We start from the raw sequence: 18,572 nt of genomic DNA on the forward strand, positions 1-18,572 counted from the left end.
CAGTTAGACCCCTCTCTCTGGAGCAGCTACAGACCTATCTCTAAATTACCGTTAATTGCTAAGCTTCTAGAAAAGGTTGTGGCTAAGCAACTTATAGCGGCTCTGGACAAACATAACATTTGCGATAAGTTTCAGTCCGGCTTTCGCAGAGCTCACGCCACAGAAACAGCCCTTCTTAGGGTTTCAAGTGACATTTTAATGAATAATGATGCAGGAAGATGCTTGGTCCTACTTATGTTGGACCTAACATCGGCTTTTGACACTGTTGACCACCACATCCTCCTTGAAAAGCTTAAACATTGGGTTGGTGTATCGGGTACTGCCTTAGAGTGGTTCTCCTCATATCTACATAGCCGATCTTTTTCTTTGGTGGTCTCCGATTTTAGGTCATCCTCTACCTCCCTTACTTGTGGTGTCCCTCAGGGTTCGGTTTTGGGGCCTTTATTGTTCTTAATATATCTTCTCCCCCTCCAGCATATAATGGGCTCTTTTGAGGACATTTCTTATCACTGTTATGCTGATGATATTCAGTTGTACATCTCTTTTAAGCCCCAGGATTTATCTAAGCTTCAGCTTCTAAATGACTGCTTAGATTCCATCAAGCATTGGATGGCTGCAAATTTCCTCCAACTCAACGAGGGGAAAACTAAAGTCCTCATATGTGCTCCGGACAGATTTGTATCCCAGATAGTGAAAGCCATTGGTCCTCTTTCTGTGTATGTTAAATCCTCTATCAGGAATTTAGGTGTCACTTTTGACTCGACTCTCACATTGGATGGTCATGTGAAATCTCTGGTTCGGTCTTGTTTTTATCATTTAAGAAATGTGGCTAAGTTCAACCCTATTTTATCTCGCCCTGAACTGGAGATAGCTATACATGCATTTATTTCCTCACGCTTGGACTATTGTAACTCTTTGTTTATGTGTCTAAGCAAAGGTTCTCTGGATCGTCTGCAGGCTGTGCAAAACCCTGCAGCTAGGCTGTTGACAAAATCCTCCAAGTATTCACATGTGACACCATTGCTATTTCAGCTACACTGGCTTCCTGTTGAATTTAGAGTACATTTTAAGATCCTGGTCTTGACATTTAGAGCCTTGCATGGACTGGCACCACCCTACATCTCCGATCTGCTACAGCTGACCCCAGCAGGTCCCTGAGGTCATCTGATCAGGGCTTACTTGCTATAAAACAGACTAAGATGAGAACAAAGGGTGACAGAGCTTTTGCCACTGTGGCCCCAACACTGTGGAACTCTCTCCCTCATACATCAAGAACTGTGGACCCCGTAGTTGTTTTTAAAAAACAACTCAAAACTCACCTTTTTAAAACTGTTTTTGGTTAAATTTTTGCCTGTTTTATATTGTCTGTTTTACCCTTTTATTATTTGTTATCTTTTGTGCAGCACTTTGTAATTCTGTCTAGAAAAGTGCTATATAAATAAAACTGTATTTATTTATTTATATACAAAGGTCCAGAGTACATGACAGCACCACATCAAGTGTGTGACCGTTTCCATCAGTTGGATCACTCACCCACTGAGTGAAATTAAGAGTTGATAAGGTTCCTTTACTAGTGGTCCAGTCTCAGAAAAAACATATATGTTAAAATAATCAACGATTAAAACATGATCATATCCTAGCACAAGACTCCCTTGTAAGTCAGCAAAATTAACACAAAAATCCTTAACCCATTTCAGTGGACCATACACCACAGTGTAGACAATTGAAGGAGTTCAGTTCCAGAAGCTGCACTTCAAAGCTGGGGTAGAAAACGGGTAACAGTTGTCGACAGTGAATTTCGGATTTAAATACAAAAGCTAGCCCTCTACCTTTACCAGTGGTCCGGGGAGAGCTGAGAAATGAACATTGGGGGGGAAGAAATTCCGAGAAAGAACTCCTTTCACCAGGTTGAAGCCAAGTTTCTGTTGGCCCAACTTTCTGCCAAGTTGGGCCAACAAATGCTTTCACAAATCACGGCCAGTGACCTGGTGTCTAACAGCGCTATCCAAAACATGATCAAACTGGTGCTAACAGAAGTGCGTCTCAGAAGGCGAAGGTGTCTATAATTTGGGCCACTTCTGTAGGACGACAACCACTGCCACTGGAGGCTTCGCTGGCAGGTCTGAAAGAACAGGAAGTCAAAAAGGATTTATCCAGCGATGACATCTGGATACTTACTTGACTCATCTTTTTTAGTGCTTCCAAGGAGGAAAAGTGAATGGTAAGCAGCATAGGCAATCAAGTATGTCCGCCAGTAGTGGAGGAAGGCTTCCTGGCTGATTTCTCAGATCAAATGTTGGCAGTTTAACTGGCTAAAAGCTCAAAGTGTTTGGCTTTCATAGATGAGTGAAGCAGAGCCATCAGGGCAACGTGACAAAAGAAAAATAACAACATCCAGCAGATAGAACCTAGCTTGCTGTGCACACTGATGCCATCTTCATTGAAAAGACATTTCGGGGAGTGTTTTCACAGAATATTAATAATGAATTTAGCCAAAAATAATTAGCCACAAAGGATTTGCCTGTTTCCCTCTATGCTCACTTAAGTGTTTATTTAAATGAGCGCACCTTAAAGCAGATAACATGTAAGCTAGGGAGGAAATGGCTCATTAATTTGGAACATCATTCTTTACCCTGGCTGGAAAAATAGTTTGCTGCCCACCGTAAAGCTAAAACAGAAGAAAACTGAAGAAAATAAGAACAACCCCAGGTTTCTCTTCAGCACTGTAGCCAGGCTGACCAAAAGTCAGAGCTCTGTTGAGCCAACTATTACTTTAACGTTAACTAGTAATCAGTTAATCAATTTCTTCACAAATGAAATTTTAACCATTACAGAAAAAGTTACTCATAATCATCTCACAGACATAACATTATCTACAGATACTTTAAGTACCAGTGATATTCATTTAGAGTCTTTCTCTGCAGCTGAGTTAAATTTAAATAGTTACTTCCTCCAAACCATCAACATGTCTTTTAGGCCCCATTCCTACAAAACTGCTCAAAGAAGTCCTGCCCTTAATTAATGCTTGTTACGGCCCTAGCAGGGCCTCCTCTTGAAATTGCCCTTGTGTGGGTGTGGTGTTCTCTCTCTGCCTCCTCCTCTCTTGCTCCTCCCACCCCTCTGTCTCGCTTTCAATCTGCCCTCTCTCCAGGACGCACCTGCTGTTCATTGGCCTTGTTTGGCATCTGGACCCAGTCAGCAAACCCCTCTCTGAGGTTATATATGCTGGGGAAGAACTGTGTGATGCGCGGTGGTGTTTCCGTGGCTCTACAATGTGTTTTGGGTGCTAGAAAGGTCCCATTGCGAGATTGTCCGGACTGTGATGTGGAAGCAGTGGGGAGAGTAGCTGCTTAAGTGAGTAGTGTGGCTTGTGGGCCACAACAGCAGCAGCAGTAGAGCTTACCGCTGCTAGTGACAGGGTGAGCCTTTGGGCCCTTGGAAGGGTCAAATGATCATCATTTGACCCTAGAACTGAAGAAGCTTCTCGGATGAGAGGTGAAACATCTTAAAGCAACTCAAAGAAGTCCAGACGTTTTTCTTTCCAAGCTCCTTAGACTTTAAATTGATTAGAAATCCCAGTCTACAGTTAATACAATGCAAAATACTACATAATGTACAGTATACAGGTCAGTGGATGTTCAGTATGGGTTTATGTCTTCTAAGAACTGCTCACACTGTCAAGGGAAAACACCTTGCAGTTTCGTCCAAGCTCTTGGGTTCTGTCCACCTGTTCAGAGGTTTTGGTGCTGGATATGTGAAGACTTATCAAAGTGTCTGAAATGTAACATTCCAGTCTCCACTTCAGTTTGCTTGTTGGTCGACTTAGATGATGTCACTACAGAGATGAATACAGTCCACAAGGCTCTCACCGCCCTATGCTTGCCAAGAAGACCGTCCTCATGAACTGGAAGAATTAAAATAATGATAATTCTAACCAATATAGAGACCGTCTGATAGATCATATTAATCTACCAGTAGCCGCGCTGCTCCTAGGTGGGTCTGGGGCAGGCTTGTGGACTTGGGGTTCTGGGGGTGCTCTGCGTCTAGGCTGGGATTCTGGTTGGGCCTGGGGGGCCTGGGTCCTGGTTAGTGTGTCGACAGTGTGGGTGCATGCACGGGGGCCCTGCCCGGGGGCAGGAGGCCTCTAGTGCATCAGTGGAAATGGGGGGGCCTCTTTAGCTGGCAAGAAGTTGTTACCATCCTTTGCAGGTGGTCTCTGCTCCTGAAGATTCCACTTTGCAGGTGGAGGGCGAGGGATCTGACAGACGTGGAGGATAAACTCAACCTGGGTGTCTACTGTCTTATGTAGTCTGGGAGTTGACTAATTGTTGGGCTGGCTGTTTTTCCTCTGCGGTGGGCTTGAATCGAGTGGCAGCGGAGCCTGCGGGCTTGTCGCAGCCGCCCCTGTGGCTTCTGCACTGTGGCTACTGGATAACCTCCCAGCTCTTTTCTAGGTGGGTGGTGCGATTCCCCCTGTGGTGGTCCTCCTTGTGCTCTCATGTTCTGGGGGTCCTCTATATATATGGGTCCGGATCTCTGCCATGCCTGCTTCATGTCCTGGGGGGAGGGCTTTGGCCCCCCACACCCACTGTTAGACACTTACATGGAGAAACCTAATGAATAAAAGCGCGCTCACAACACAGATGTGCACAAAGGTGTGCAAACAGGTACTCAGAGACAGACACTATCTTGGTTGGCTGCTACATCTAAGCATATCATGCACTATTAATACTGTATGCTGCTCAGTAACACTGAATATTTATTATTTACTGTTGCTTATGCTTATGTTGGTTGTTGCTGTGGTTTCCCTACTGTGTTGTTTTCTTTTCAGCAGGTGATCAAGCAGATTTTCAGTCTATCGTTCTTCTCCTCTATTTTTTTCCTCTCCTTCTGTTAACTCTCTTCCCAGCTTCTCTTTCCGTTTTCTTTCTCTTTCCCTGTTGCTGTGCCTCCCACAGGCTGCTTCTGCTGAAGGTTTGTTCCCTGTAAGAGTTTTCCCACTGTCCCTCGTCTGATTGATTTGTTCTTGTTTTCTCTGTTTTGTCTGTATTATTGTAGGGTTTTTACTTTGCAATATAAAGCACATTGAGGAAATCACTGTAGTGATTTAGCACTGCATAATATAATAAATAATAATAGTATTTACTTGAATTTAACATTCAGTTCAATTCGAGGGCAGCTTGAATTGAACTGAAGACCACTCCTCATGTCCTCTGCCATTATAGTGAGGCTCACCTTCATGAGGCTGATCTGCGCTGCATGATGTCATCCTGCCTCAGATTATTTTTCCCCATGTTTTCTCTTTTAATCCTCCCTGCAGCTCTTTATCCACAGAGCCAGCCATTTGCCAAACTCTGTCTCCCCCAACACACAAACACACGCGTGCGCACACACACACACACAAGCAATGTGGCAAAGAGATTACCGCATATAAGAATAATAATACTGAAACATCCACAAAAAAAAAAAAAAAAAAACAGACAACAAAAAAGCCAGAGAGAGAACATATTTTGTAATGAGATTAATGTTAGTCAAATGAGATATAGAGAAGTGATATGATTCTTCCCTGTCAGGACAGTGTGTGAATTGTAAAACTTAGTTCATGACATAGACATAGACCATGTCTTGTGTTTGCTGGGGGATAAAGTTAGGAAAGCCACTCTATTCTCCCATTATAGGATGCAGACAGTCTGCCCTCCTGTCAGAAAATAGACTCCAACATCCAAACACATGAACACCAAACTGAAAAAACACAACTACAAATCTGCAATTTATGTTGCTTCTCTAGACGTTAGGAATGGTGAACCTTAATGAGACAAAACAAAAGCTGCTTTAAAATGGAAAATAATGAGACTCCCCTCACATTAATGCCCTTCTTTGCTCACAGAGCTCAGATCTTTATATAAAACCACCACGTCTGTTATCTAGCTGCTTAACCTGAGCCCAAAATCCTCACAAAAAGAGAACTGGTGTATGAAATATCTTTCACCTTCTCGAATAGCTGTTCAGTTCCTTCCAGAGCAAATACCATGGTCATACTGAAGGCCATACCACTGTGATGGACATATTTAATTATTTCTCTGTGTTCCTTTATTTGGAAATGTACCTTGTAAGCCATTTGACCTCCATTAATGATTTACAAACCTCATTATCCAATCTTTTATTCACAATGGAACATAGAAAACCTGTCAAAGGTTAAAGTGTGATAGTGTAGTAATAGTTGTAGTTTGATTTGATGGCAATAACTCATCACAGAAAAGCTGGGAGAGGGCAAGAAAGGCTGGAAATGTAACACCTGGAGGAACATTTCGCAACTAATTGGGTTGACTGTCAAAAGATCAGTAACATGACTAGGTATGCAAAGAGTGCATTGGAAAGGAAGAGCTTTTAAAAAGTAAAGATGAGCAGAGGTGCACCAATCTGCAAAGAACTATTTCTACAAATTGTGGAACAATTTCACAGTAATGTTTCAGAACACCCTGAATTAGATAAGCAAAAGAAAATAGATTGATATTCCTAAATATAAAATTGTGACGACTTTCATCAGAAAGTATCATCAAAAAATTCCAAGAATCTGGAAAAAGACAAGACTGAAAATGAATATCGGATACCCATGAACCTGTGAGGGGTGGCCATCTGCTGCAACGGGTTGGTATCAATCAGTATCAATCAGTCCTTGATTGATACTTGACTGATTGATACATTGTGACACGGTGGCCTTCTCGCTCACAATTTTGTCCATTCTTGTCCTCACAGTCAGAAATTTTGAAAAGTGCACCATGACTAAGTGAATATGTGTTGCATATATATTGAATTTCTTTTAACACATCTGCATCTCTTATCAGGTTTTTACTTCTTGCTGTTGAAATAACAGGTAATAAGTGTAAGTAGTAGCTATTAAAATGGGCTCTCTCCTGGCCTCATTGAAGGGCATGGGGTCTATTTATATATTTTTTATTCTTATAAATATAGCATAGAATTTGGTTAAATGTAAGGGATTAATAGTGGTGGTGGACATGTAGTGTCCTGGAATACAGCTTGATGTCATTTATGCAGAGGAGGTGAATAAGGTTTTCTCCAGTCCATATTCCGGCGCCCCCCTTGTGCCCCCCTTGCGCCCCCCTTGTGCGGCAGCCTGTTACAGCAGCTCTGCTCATTCTGAGTTTATTTCTTTCTTATCTTTTCTCTCGTAATTTTTTATAACTAACGTATTAGTAATTAGACTCTGCAACCATGTTCTACCGTTTTGTGCTAGTTCTGGTCGTTTTTCTTAGTTTTTTCCTACTTTTTTCACCCGTGTCTGGGGACCCAGAGCAGGGATCCTTTGTTTACAGTAAGGATCAGCTGTTAGCGCTGCGTCCCACAGCAGTACTGCCGGCGGACAGACCCGACATTCCCAGCGAGCTGAGGAGGAAAAGACGGGGGTGTCGTGCTGGGAAGGAGCACCGTCGCCCGAGAAGGAGACGTTATCGACCATCTCTTCCTTCTGTAATTATTGGAAATGTAAGATCTTTGCACAATAAATTGGATGAGCTCACGTCGCTAACCTGGTCACAGAGGGAGTACCGGCAATGTAGCATCATGATGCTAATGGAGTCGTGGCTAACACCGCTAACTCCGGACACGAGTGTGACACTACCGGGATTCCAGCTGCTTCGAGCGGACAGGACAAGAGACAGTGGTAAGAGGAAAGGAGGGGGACTGGCAGTGTTTGTGAATGACAGATGGTGTAACCCTGGGCACATCACTGTGAAAGAACAACTCTGCAGCAGAGACACTGAGCTGTTAGCCGTTAGCATGCGTCCGTACTACCTGCCCCGGGAATTCTCGCATGTTATCGCGATAACAGCGTATGTCCCCCCCTCGGCCAATGCGGATGCAGCCTGTGACACTCTCCACTCAGTGGTCAGCAGACTGCAAACACAATCTCCGAGAGCCCTCCTCATAATATCAGGGGACTTCAATCATGCCTCACTGGACTCCACACTGCCCACCTTCACCCAGTATGTTACTGCCCAACCAGAGACAATAGAACACTGGACTTACTGTATGCCAATGCTGAAGAGGCATACAGTTCATCATCTCTCCCTCCCCTGGGCAGATCTGATCATAACCTGGTGCACCTTGTCCCTGTGTATGAGCCCTTAGTGCGCAGGGAGCCACCAGCCACCCGCACAGTGCAGAGATGGTCGGAGGAGAGTGAGGAGGCTCTTAAGGATTGTTTTGAGTCCACTGTGTGGGAGGTGATCTGTGACGACCACGGAGAGGACATCGACAGCCTTACTACATGCATTACTGACTATATTAATTTCTGTGTGGATAACACCGTACCTACCAGGACTGTACAGTGTTTCTCCAACAACAAACCTTGGATTACCCCAGAAATTAAAGCTGTCCTCAAGCAGAAGAGGAGGGCCTTCAAATCCAAAGACAAAGAGGAGTTGAAAAGGGTGCAGAGAGAGTTGAGGGGACTGATAAGGAATGGGAAGGATAGCTACAGGCAGAAGATGGAGAACCAGCTTCAGCAAAATAACGTTGGTGAAGTCTGGAGAGGCCTCAGAACCATCTCGGGCCACAAACATCAGAACTCTCTGCCTGGTAGGGATGTGAGGTGGGCAAATGAACTGAATCATTTCTTCAACAGATTTGATTCAGCCATGAGGCAGTCTCCAACATCGGCTGCAGACTCACCCACCCCCACTGCTGCTGTTCCACCTCTGACACCTCAGACACTTCACACCTCCTCTATTCACCCTGCTCACTCCTCCCCACCCCCAACAACAGCATCCAATACACAATCAACACAAGGCTCCAGCCTGTCTCTCTCAACCACCCAGGTTAGGAGGGAACTGAGGAGGATTAATGGCAAGAAGGCAGCGGGTCCAGATGGCATCAGCTCGAGGGTCGTCAGGCCCTGCGCGGACCAACTGTGTGGGGTGATGGAGCACCTCTTCAACCTGAGCCTGAGGCTGGGAAGAGTCCCACAGCTCTGGAAAACCTCCTGTGTTGTACCAGTGCCAAAGACTTCACGCCCCAAGGACCTCAACAGCTACAGGCCGGTGGCTCTGACATCCCACCTGATGAAGACCCTGGAGCGGCTGGTCCTGGCTCAGCTTCGGCGCCTTGTGAGCTCATCACTGGATCCACTTCAGTTTGCCTACCAGCCTGGCATTGGAGCGGATGATGCCGTCATTCACCTCCTACATCGCTCCCTCGCTCACCTGGAGACCGCTGGAAGCACTGTGAGAATCATGTTCTTTGATTTTTCCAGTGCCTTCAACACTATTCTTCCCTCGGTTCTGAAGGACAAGCTGGAGAACTCTGGAGTGGACCATCACCTCACTACCTGGATTTTGGACTACCTCACCGACCGACCACAGTATGTGAGGACTCAGGGCTGCGTGTCGGACAGGGTCGTCTGCAGTACGGGGGCCCCACAGGGAACGGTTCTGGCTCCGTTCCTCTTCACCATCTACACTGCAGACTTCTCCCACAACTCCACCCAGTGCTTCCTGCAGAAGTTCTCTGATGACTCTGCTATAGTCGGCCTCATCACTGATGGGGACGACAAGGAGTACAGAGGACTGACTCAGGACTTTGTGGACTGGTGCCAGCTGAACTACCTCCAGATCAATGCCAGTAAAACCAAGGAGCTGGTGGTAGACTTCCGCAGGCACAAACATCCTCCATTGCAACCACTGAACATCCAAGGTATGGACATTGAGGCTGTGGACAGCTACAGGTACCTTGGTGTTCATCTGAACAACAAACTGGACTGGACTCATAACTCAGACGCCCTCTACAGGAAAGGGCAGAGCAGGCTGTACCTGCTGCGGAGACTCAGGTCGTTTGGAGTGGAGGGCCCACTCCTGAAGACCTTCTATGACTCTGTGGTGGCCTCAGCCATCTTTTATGGTGTGGTCTGCTGGGGCGGCAGCATCTCTGCTGGGGACAGGAAGAGACTGAACAGGCTGATCCGAAGGGCCAGCTCTGTTCTAGGATGCCCTCTGGACCCAGTGGAGGTTGTGAGTGACAGGAGAATGGTGGCTAAGCTGTCATCCCTGCTGGACAACATCTCCCACCCCATGCATGAGACTGTGACAGCACTGAGCAGCTCCTTCAGGGGGAGACTGCGGCACCCACGGTGTGGGACGGAGAGATTTCGCAGGTCTTTCCTCTCCACTGCTGTCAGACTCCACAACAAAGACTTTAACTGATCATACACACACATCCACAAATGTGCAATAACACAAATGTGCAATAACACAAATGTGCAATAATCTTTCTGGCACCGTTGTATTTTTCACTCTGTTGTATATAGCATTTGTATTCTATTTTTATCCTATTGTATATTTTATTCTACTGTATATAGTATTCTATTTTTATTCTATTCTGTACAGTTGTGTACTGTATTTATTCTTATTTTATTTTATTCTAATTGTCCTTCATAACTTTTGCACTGTCCACTTCCTGCTGTGACAAAACAAATTTCCCACGTGTGGGACTAATAAAGGTTATCTTATCTTATCTTATCTTATATTCGGTATCTGTAGCCAGTCTTGTCAATGATCTCACTGAGGCAGTTCAGGCCTATGCAGAACAGCAGTGGGAACAGAGCATCTCCTTGGTAGATCCCACATTTGATGGTGACTTGTGCTGTGCTGTTGTACGCCACATCTGCACTGAATTCCTGATGAAGGTTCTACAGTTGTAGAGCCTAATCAGGACCATCTTGTACAGTTCTACGCATTCTAGTATCCATGTGTGAGGCATTGAGTCATGAGTCATGAGGCTTTCTTGTAGTCAATCCAGGCAGTGCACAGGTTGGTCAGTCTGGTCTTACAGTATCAAGTGACTGCTCTGTCTGCAGGTAGTTGGTGATTTGCTCCTCCAGTGTTTCTGCCCATTCCTTTCTGGGTCCCGCTCAGATATTGAGCCATGTGCTAGTTCATCTTAGTTGCTATGATGGAGCTTCCATGTGGTCCTGAGGTAGGTTATTGGCTGGTAGTTTGATGGGGCCGGTCCCTGCTGAGGATCTTTGGGGATCGGGACTGTCTGCCTTTAAAAAAATGTTTTGATAAGAGTAAAAAAAACATTTGGTGCCTAAGTCTCAAAATGGTAATGTCAGAGATGAAGTGATTGACTGATTTTGCGTGTTTTGACATATGTGTTTTAGTATTTTTAGCAACTGTTTTGAGAACTGCATTAGGAATAATTATAATTTCAATCTGCTGTGAGAATTATGCCAAATTGAAAAACTAATCACAAAAGTCTTTCACAGAAGAACATTTTAAACCCCTCCTGCATCGCACAGTTGCCCTAATAGTCCACTCAAAATCCTGAACTGAAAATTAACTGGAGCAAGTAAAGTGGGTTAATGTAGATTTATGAGTTAAACTGCAGTTTAAATGAGATAAAGTGATGAGCAAGGCCCCTCCAAAGCCTATGATGTAATGACAGCATCTAAATTGTTTCTATTAAACTATGAATTAGAAATCAAATATTCCTTTGCATTTTATTTGATGTTATTCATGTTTCATAATTTCTTTAAATGTAAGTTTCAAATTACATGAATCAATTCTTTACTTTTTCCCCTCATATGGAATTGTCATGTGTAATTCCCATTGCACCTCCATGATGTTGTCTTTGGGCTCACATCATGTTAGTGAAGGAGCTCGTTCTCCTGGAGAAAATAATTCTTGAACCAAAAACCTAGACGTACATTTTGAAGATCATAGATCGCAAATCTCTGACTTCTGCTTTGGGATTAGCATTCATGCACTCTGTGGTTTGAACAGCTGCTAACATTTAATAATTTTAAAGTACAGATTACCTTGAGCAATATGGGTCATGGTTAGACAATGGGCTTTTTTATCCCTAAGGGCAAAAATCTCTGAGCAGGATTAAGTAACTTACTAAAGGACAGCTTTCCTACTCTGAAGCTATAACAAAAGGCTTAATAAACATCCAAATTTCCTTTCATAAAAATGGATTTCAACAAGATCCATGAGAAAGACTGCAGCTGCTGAATTTGTAACATTAAATCTATGTTTACATAATCCTCACATAGCTGCAAATTTTAAAAAGCTGATAAAGTTTTTGAGGTTTTTAATCATTTAATAGCTTCCAGACAACCTCTGGTTTCCAGTCAATTCACCTCAGCCAAAATACAAAAAAATAGATATAACAAATTTTTTGTATCATAACTTATGATATGCAAAGTCATCTGTGTACACAGTCCAAAGTAAGGCTGGGCTGACCATTGGCATGTTGTCCTAAAGTTCTCATGAAGATCATTTAACAATACAGAAAACATCATTATTTGCATGGAGATTTTTAGTAATTTGTTCAAGGAGTACTATGACGCTTGATGACCGACCTTAGACAGCCATGCCCCGTGACCCAGCCCTGCCCATGACTCTAAATAGGATAAGCAGAATAAAATAGATGGATTTCTAAGGATTTGGAAGAAAATAAATACTTTAATTAAGCAAATTATTAATTGCAGAGTTAACACAAAACAATTGTCATGTAGTGATGTGTCCTGTCAAACTACTGTTCCAAATGTGTAAAACTACTGGCATGATGGCATGATCCTTTCACTATGCGCGCACACACACACACACACACACACACACACACTTACTCTCTTGAGTACCAGTATAAAAAGTGCATTGTTCTCTTTCAGGTGATTAACTTCATCACAAGTAAGTTTATGTGAAACCATCATGTTCCCTGAAACAAATGATTTAAAAAACACTTTTATAACTACTACTACTAATTATAACTACTCTTAGAAACTGACTTTTTTGACTACTGAAAAGACCACACAAAGGCAAAATCAATAATATCAACAAGGAATCACAAAGCACACTTTACCCCTATGTACTTACCCGTTGTAAGACTGAGAATGTGAAGCAGAAGGAGGAGGCAGAGGACAAGAGAAGCAGTCATCCTGCTGGGTGCTGCTGCTCACAGCTGAGGATGCTCCATCTGTTATCAGAGCGGAGGATGACAGCAGCATTTCATCTCCCATACTTCACTCTGAGGCAGCTTTGCTCAGCAGCTCGGGTTTAAACTCGGAGGATTACAGCATCTCTCTCTCTCTCTTGTTTTTGTTTCTACACCTCACTCTCAGTGCATCTCCATGTCTGCTTCCCTGTTTTGTCTGCCAGAATATTTAACATTCTGTCCTATTTTCTGTGTCCTTGTTCAAGTTGAATGACAGAACAAGCTCTCTCTCTGCTGTGTCTTAATGTATGCTGCTTATCACAATCCAGCATTTGTTTGTTTTTTTCCCTCTGGATAGGTTTATGTGAAAAAGCATAAAAATGTGCTAAAAAAAAAAATCCCATGTAATTAAGCTTTCATGTGTTTCATGTGATGCCAATTAAAACATTAAAACATTTATATATTTTATATTATTTCTCATGGAGGTTTTTTGGCGGGGCAAAAAATATACAAGCAGTATATTAATACTACGTGTGATTTATGCAGTATGTGTGTGGTTGGCTACTAAAAATAGTTTATGGTTGACTGTTCCAACAGCCTAAAGGTTTAGTATCATACAAGGATGCTAGGGGAGAGAGAGCTACTCTGGCTCTGGGATGTATAAAATGTAGAAAGCATTTTCTGTGTTTTAGCATTATATGTTACTGAAATTTCTCTGATTATCATCCACTACCAGTCAAACGTTTCAGAACACCCCCGTTTTTCCAGGTATTTATTGAAAATTATGCAGTTTAATGTCTCATTGCACTCGGAAGTGAAAGCATAATACAAATAAGCAATTGGAGTTCAGGGTACCTCTCACTCTGTACAAGTCACAGACCATCACACTTCCTCCTCCATGTTTGACAGGTGATGCCACACACTGTGGAACCATCCTTTACCTACTCCACAGCGTACAAAGATCCTGTGTGATGAACCCAAGATTTCAAATTTAGATTCATCAGTCAATAATACCTCCTTCGAGTCTTCAGTAGTCCAATGGCAGTGTTTCGTGGCCCAGGCAAGCCTCTTCATCTGACGTCATAGCAATGGCTTTCTTGCTGCGTCTTGTCCTGTCAAACCTGCAGGAAAAGGACGTGGGACCTATTTAATCTTCGACACCCAGCATCCAGATTGACGGTGAAACAACTAAGTCCTGATCAAAAGTTAAGGACTGATGGGTCTGTCTGGCACAGACCCACTGCTGGAACGAGACAATTCTACTACAACAGCAAAAAGCATTGGACACCAAGCAGAGCTCTTTGTGTTACTCATGCACGAGGGAGAGAACTGTGACGAGCACCGTTCCTTCCGCTCGAACCCCAGTCGCTCTCATCTGCTCCCTCGTAGCACTGCTCTTTATTGTGGTTACATGACTATGCATAAGTTCATTAACCTATGACGTCTTACACAAGCATACATGTGAACAAAGAGTACCTTGTCTGTGTGTACGTATAGGCATGCGTGCGTGTGTATGTGGTCAAGATGTGACCCTCTGAATGACTCCCCAAAGCTGGTGCCAGGAGCCCAGCGGTCCACCTAAACAAAGGGCTCTTGTACTTAAACAGATACAGAGTAGGTGTTCTCCTATACCATAAATCAGTAAGAGAAGGTACGACCTCTCTCATGACTTTAAGATGTGTGTGTATGCCAGAGTGCCCTGGGAGGCACACAGAGTCTTTGCAGACTGCTAAGGATCAGACCTCTATCATTATGCAATTGATTATAAAACTCTAAGAATATATGAGTGTATATTTCTAAGAATAAATGACAATCAACAATATAAACCTAACAACCTAACAACTTGAAAAATTGCAAATAATCTTATTTTGCATTGTAAGACAGTCATTTGGAATTTCTTAAATGATCCTGAGGGTTATGGAACAAAACAGCCAAGTGGAAGACCCAAATAAATTTCACCAGCAATGAGCTGGAGGATCCACTTGGCTGTCCATCAAGACACTGGACAATCCTCCACCCAAATTAAGGCTGTTACTGGTGCTGACTGCAGCCCCATAACCATCAGAAGCATCTGAGTCTGAAGATCTTAAAAAACAAAAAACGTCTTCGAAGGCCCGTCTCCTTGAACGCCACAGAACTGACTGTTTGGGATTTGCAAGAGAGCACCAAACATGCAACATTGAAAGTTGGAAGAAAGTATTATTCTCTGATGAGAAAAAATGTAACCTTGATGGTCCTGATGGTTTCCAGCATTACAGTCATGACAAGCAGATCCCACCTGAGATGTTTTCTATGCGCCACAGTGGAGGAGGCTCCATCATGGGTTATCCAACTATCGGAGTCACCTGAAGAGCTATACCAAAGAAATAGAAGGCAGGAGAATAAACCTGCTGCACTCCACTGAACCACCAAAGGTATATGCTCAGTGGCAGGGGAACAATATGAGAACAGCCCCACCAAGACTGGAGATGGAGCAATACTGGAAGAGCATATGGGAGAAGAACGAACCCAAAACCACGATGCTCAGTGGCCAGTGCCACTAAGAGCAGACCACGGCAACTTCCCTGAACAGGGTCCAGTAACCATCAAAGTGGCAGACATCCAAGAACGTGTCTCCAGTATAAAGAGCACCAGGCCCAACATGATTCACGACTACTGGCTGATGAAGCTGACTGCACTCCATGAGCGTCTGGCAGCACAGACAAACCAGCTGCTAGTCAACGAGACACACCCAGAATGGCTATCTGAAAGCTGTTAGTCAGCCCTGATCCCCAAGGATCCCTCGAAGGCACCGATCCCATCCAACTACTGGCCAACGTGGACGCTCCTGTCAGGCATCATAGTCACTAAGATGAACAGGCACCTGGGTTAAGACATAAACGGGGCACAGAAAGGAATTGGCAGGAATGCCAGAGGAGTGAAACTCAAGCTAATTGGTAGACAGAGCAGTTGCCCGAGACTGCAAGACCAGACAGACCAACCTGTGCACTGCCTGGACTGATTACAAGAAAGCTTATGGCTCAATGCCCACAAATTGATACTGGAATGTCTAGAATTGTACAAGATCAACAGGATGATAACAGCCTTCATCACAAACTCCATGGGGATGTGGCAAACAATAGAGGCCAACTTCAAGCCAATAGCATGAGTCACCATCAAGTGTGGGATCTACCAAGGACATGCTCTGTCCCCACTGCTTTTCTGCATAGGCCTGAACCCCCTCAGTGAGATCATTGACAAGACTAGCTATGGATAACAACTATGGAATGGAGCTGTTGCCACCTCCTCTACATGGATGACATCAAGCTGTATGCCAGGAGTGAAAGAGATTCACTGATCCACACCACCAGGATCTACAGCGATGACATTAGAAAGTCATTAGGACCTAAGAAAGTGTAGTTGGATAGTAATAAGAAGAAGGAAGTTTGTTCGAACTGAGGGGATTGCACTACAGGTGATGTGGTTTTGTTGGCTTCATCAGGCGGTGGCCTCCAGCTCGCACTGGAGCGGTTCGCTGCCAAGCGTGAAGTGGGACGAGTGGAGGAGATTAAGTATCTTGGGGTCTTGTTCACAAGTGAGAGAAGAGGGGAGTGGGGAGTTTGAGTGGAGGTGATCTTTTATAATTGCTCTGGCTCTCGAGAGACATCTCAAGCTGGCAACTAAGTCCAGGGAGGAGAGTGGACAGCCGATCACGTTGTCTGCAGTTCTGATGACCCTCTGTAGTCTCTTCTTGTCAGCTGTTGTGCAACCAGCGTACCACACATGGGTGGCGTGCACCAGCACACTCTCACTTGTGGCTCGATAGAAGGACACTAGTAGGTCAGTCTGCAGCCTGTTCCATCTCAGAACCCTCAAGAAATGGAGGCGCTGCTGGGCTTTCTTCACTAGGGCTGATGTGTTTGTTGACCAAGATAGGTCCTCAGATATGTGGGTGCCAAGGAACTTAAAGGAGGACACCCTCTCCACATAGTCACCTTTTATGGATAGGGGAGGGGGATCAGTTCTTGTTTTCCGGAAGCCCATGACCACTTCCTTGGGGGTTTTTTGGTGTTTAGGGTCAGGTTATTGTAGTTACACCATTCTGCCAGTTGCTGGACCTCATCTCTGTAGGCGGTGTCGTCATCATTGGTGATGAGCCTCATCAGAGAGGTGTCGTCTGCAAATTTGAAGGTGATGATGCAGGGGTGCGTGGAGGTGCAGTCACTGATGTAGATGGTGTACAGGAGTGGACTCAGCACACATCCCTGTGGTGAGCCAGTGCTGAGTGACAGGGTGGATGATCTCTGGCTACCAACCCTGACTGATTGTGAACGGTCTGTGAGAAAGTTTTTGATCATGCACATGTAGTGGGTGGGGGAAGTCTAAGTTTACCAGCTTGGCTATAAGAATGTCTGGGATGATGGTATTGAAGGCCGAGCTGAAATCAATGAAGAGCATCCTTACTGATGTCCCAGGATTCTCCAGGTGATGCAAAGTTGGGTGGAGGGCGGTGGAAATTGCATTCTCGGTGGACCTGTTTGCCTTATAGGCAAACTGGTGGGGGTCAAAGCTAGGTGGGAGGCAGTCCTTTATGTGCTTTAGGACCAGCTTCTCGAAGCACTTTGATATTGTATATTGTAAATATTGTAGGTAAAACAGAAATGTTTCCTGGATACTTGCTTTTTTGGTTGTGAGGGGAGGGCTCCGTTATTTAGATCCAGTCAAACCTATAGATCATAAATCTACCATGTTTGTGAGCTGATAGCTTCCGAATAAGCTCACAGTGAATATTTCAACAGCTTTAAAGTTAACAGCAATGTTTTCATCGTAGATTGGGTGAACATAAACAATGGCAACCGTGTAAAGTTTTTCTGTTATGCCTGTTTCATTCATTTTGAAAGCCAGATAACTTTGGGAGAGCTGCCGTCCCATCTCCATCATCATCAGCTTTCCTTGGTAATGTATTATATGAGCTATTAACAATTTTTAAAAACTCTGTTTTTACATCACATTCAGTTCAATTTAATTCAGTTTTATTTATCTAGCGCTAAATGACAACAACAGTCACCTCAAGGAGCTTTATATTGTAAGGTAGACCCTACAATAATAATGTTGGCTGATGTGGTTAGCAAGATGAAACACATCTGTTACAATGACTAAAACTTGTTTACTTGCTAACGTTAGCTGTGTTGCCACACAAAGTGCAGTTCGTAGCTGAACTAAGACCAGTGATTTATCCACAATATATACATGTGGAAATCACCTGAAGAAAAGCTGCCGGTCGCTTAGCTTCACCAGCTTCAGTCACTGTTAATGGGAGACAGACAGCCGTATGACAGAGAAAGCTAAAGTTTCTTTGAGCACAAAACAAGGAACAAGGACAGCTTTCAGAGATAATAGCCGACTGTGGCTAAGATCACCACAGTTTCAGTTGCTGTGGCCCTGTTCTTCATAAAAAAAAATAAAACTGCCTGCTGACCTGAGACCAGTTTCACTGCCTTAAAGCGCTGTAAACCTGTAAGCATGTTTTTATGCACATTGTGTTTACATGTAATAAAATAAATAAAATAGCCAATTACTTTAGAACCTGAAGATTGTGGCCAGAGTTAAGGCATCTGTGAGATAGCTTGGCCAAAGTGGCT

At 43.9% G+C, this 18,572-nt stretch overlaps 1 protein-coding gene across 4 annotated transcripts in view; it reads right to left on the reverse strand.

Annotated features, from left to right (window-relative positions):
• Positions 1–13,056, reverse strand: part of igsf21b (immunoglobin superfamily, member 21b) — a 44,193-nt gene extending 31,137 nt beyond the window's left edge. For 2 of the 4 annotated variants that reach the window (XM_063463758.1, XM_063463757.1), the window contains exon 1: positions 12,894–13,023. Coding sequence is in view for 1 of the 4 variants with exons in the window: in XM_063463756.1 (XP_063319826.1) it covers positions 12,894–12,954 (61 nt within the window). In the remaining 3 variants the exon portion in view is untranslated. Of the gene's footprint in view, positions 1–12,893 lie in introns of all 4 variants that reach the window. The other 2 variants (XM_063463756.1, XM_063463759.2) reach the window with 2 other exon arrangements.
• Positions 13,057–18,572: the final 5,516 nt, after the last annotated feature.

This window comes from Pelmatolapia mariae, linkage group LG20 (assembly GCF_036321145.2).
Source record: "Pelmatolapia mariae isolate MD_Pm_ZW linkage group LG20, Pm_UMD_F_2, whole genome shotgun sequence".
In the NCBI taxonomy this organism is placed as follows: Eukaryota; Metazoa; Chordata; class Actinopteri; order Cichliformes; family Cichlidae; genus Pelmatolapia; species Pelmatolapia mariae.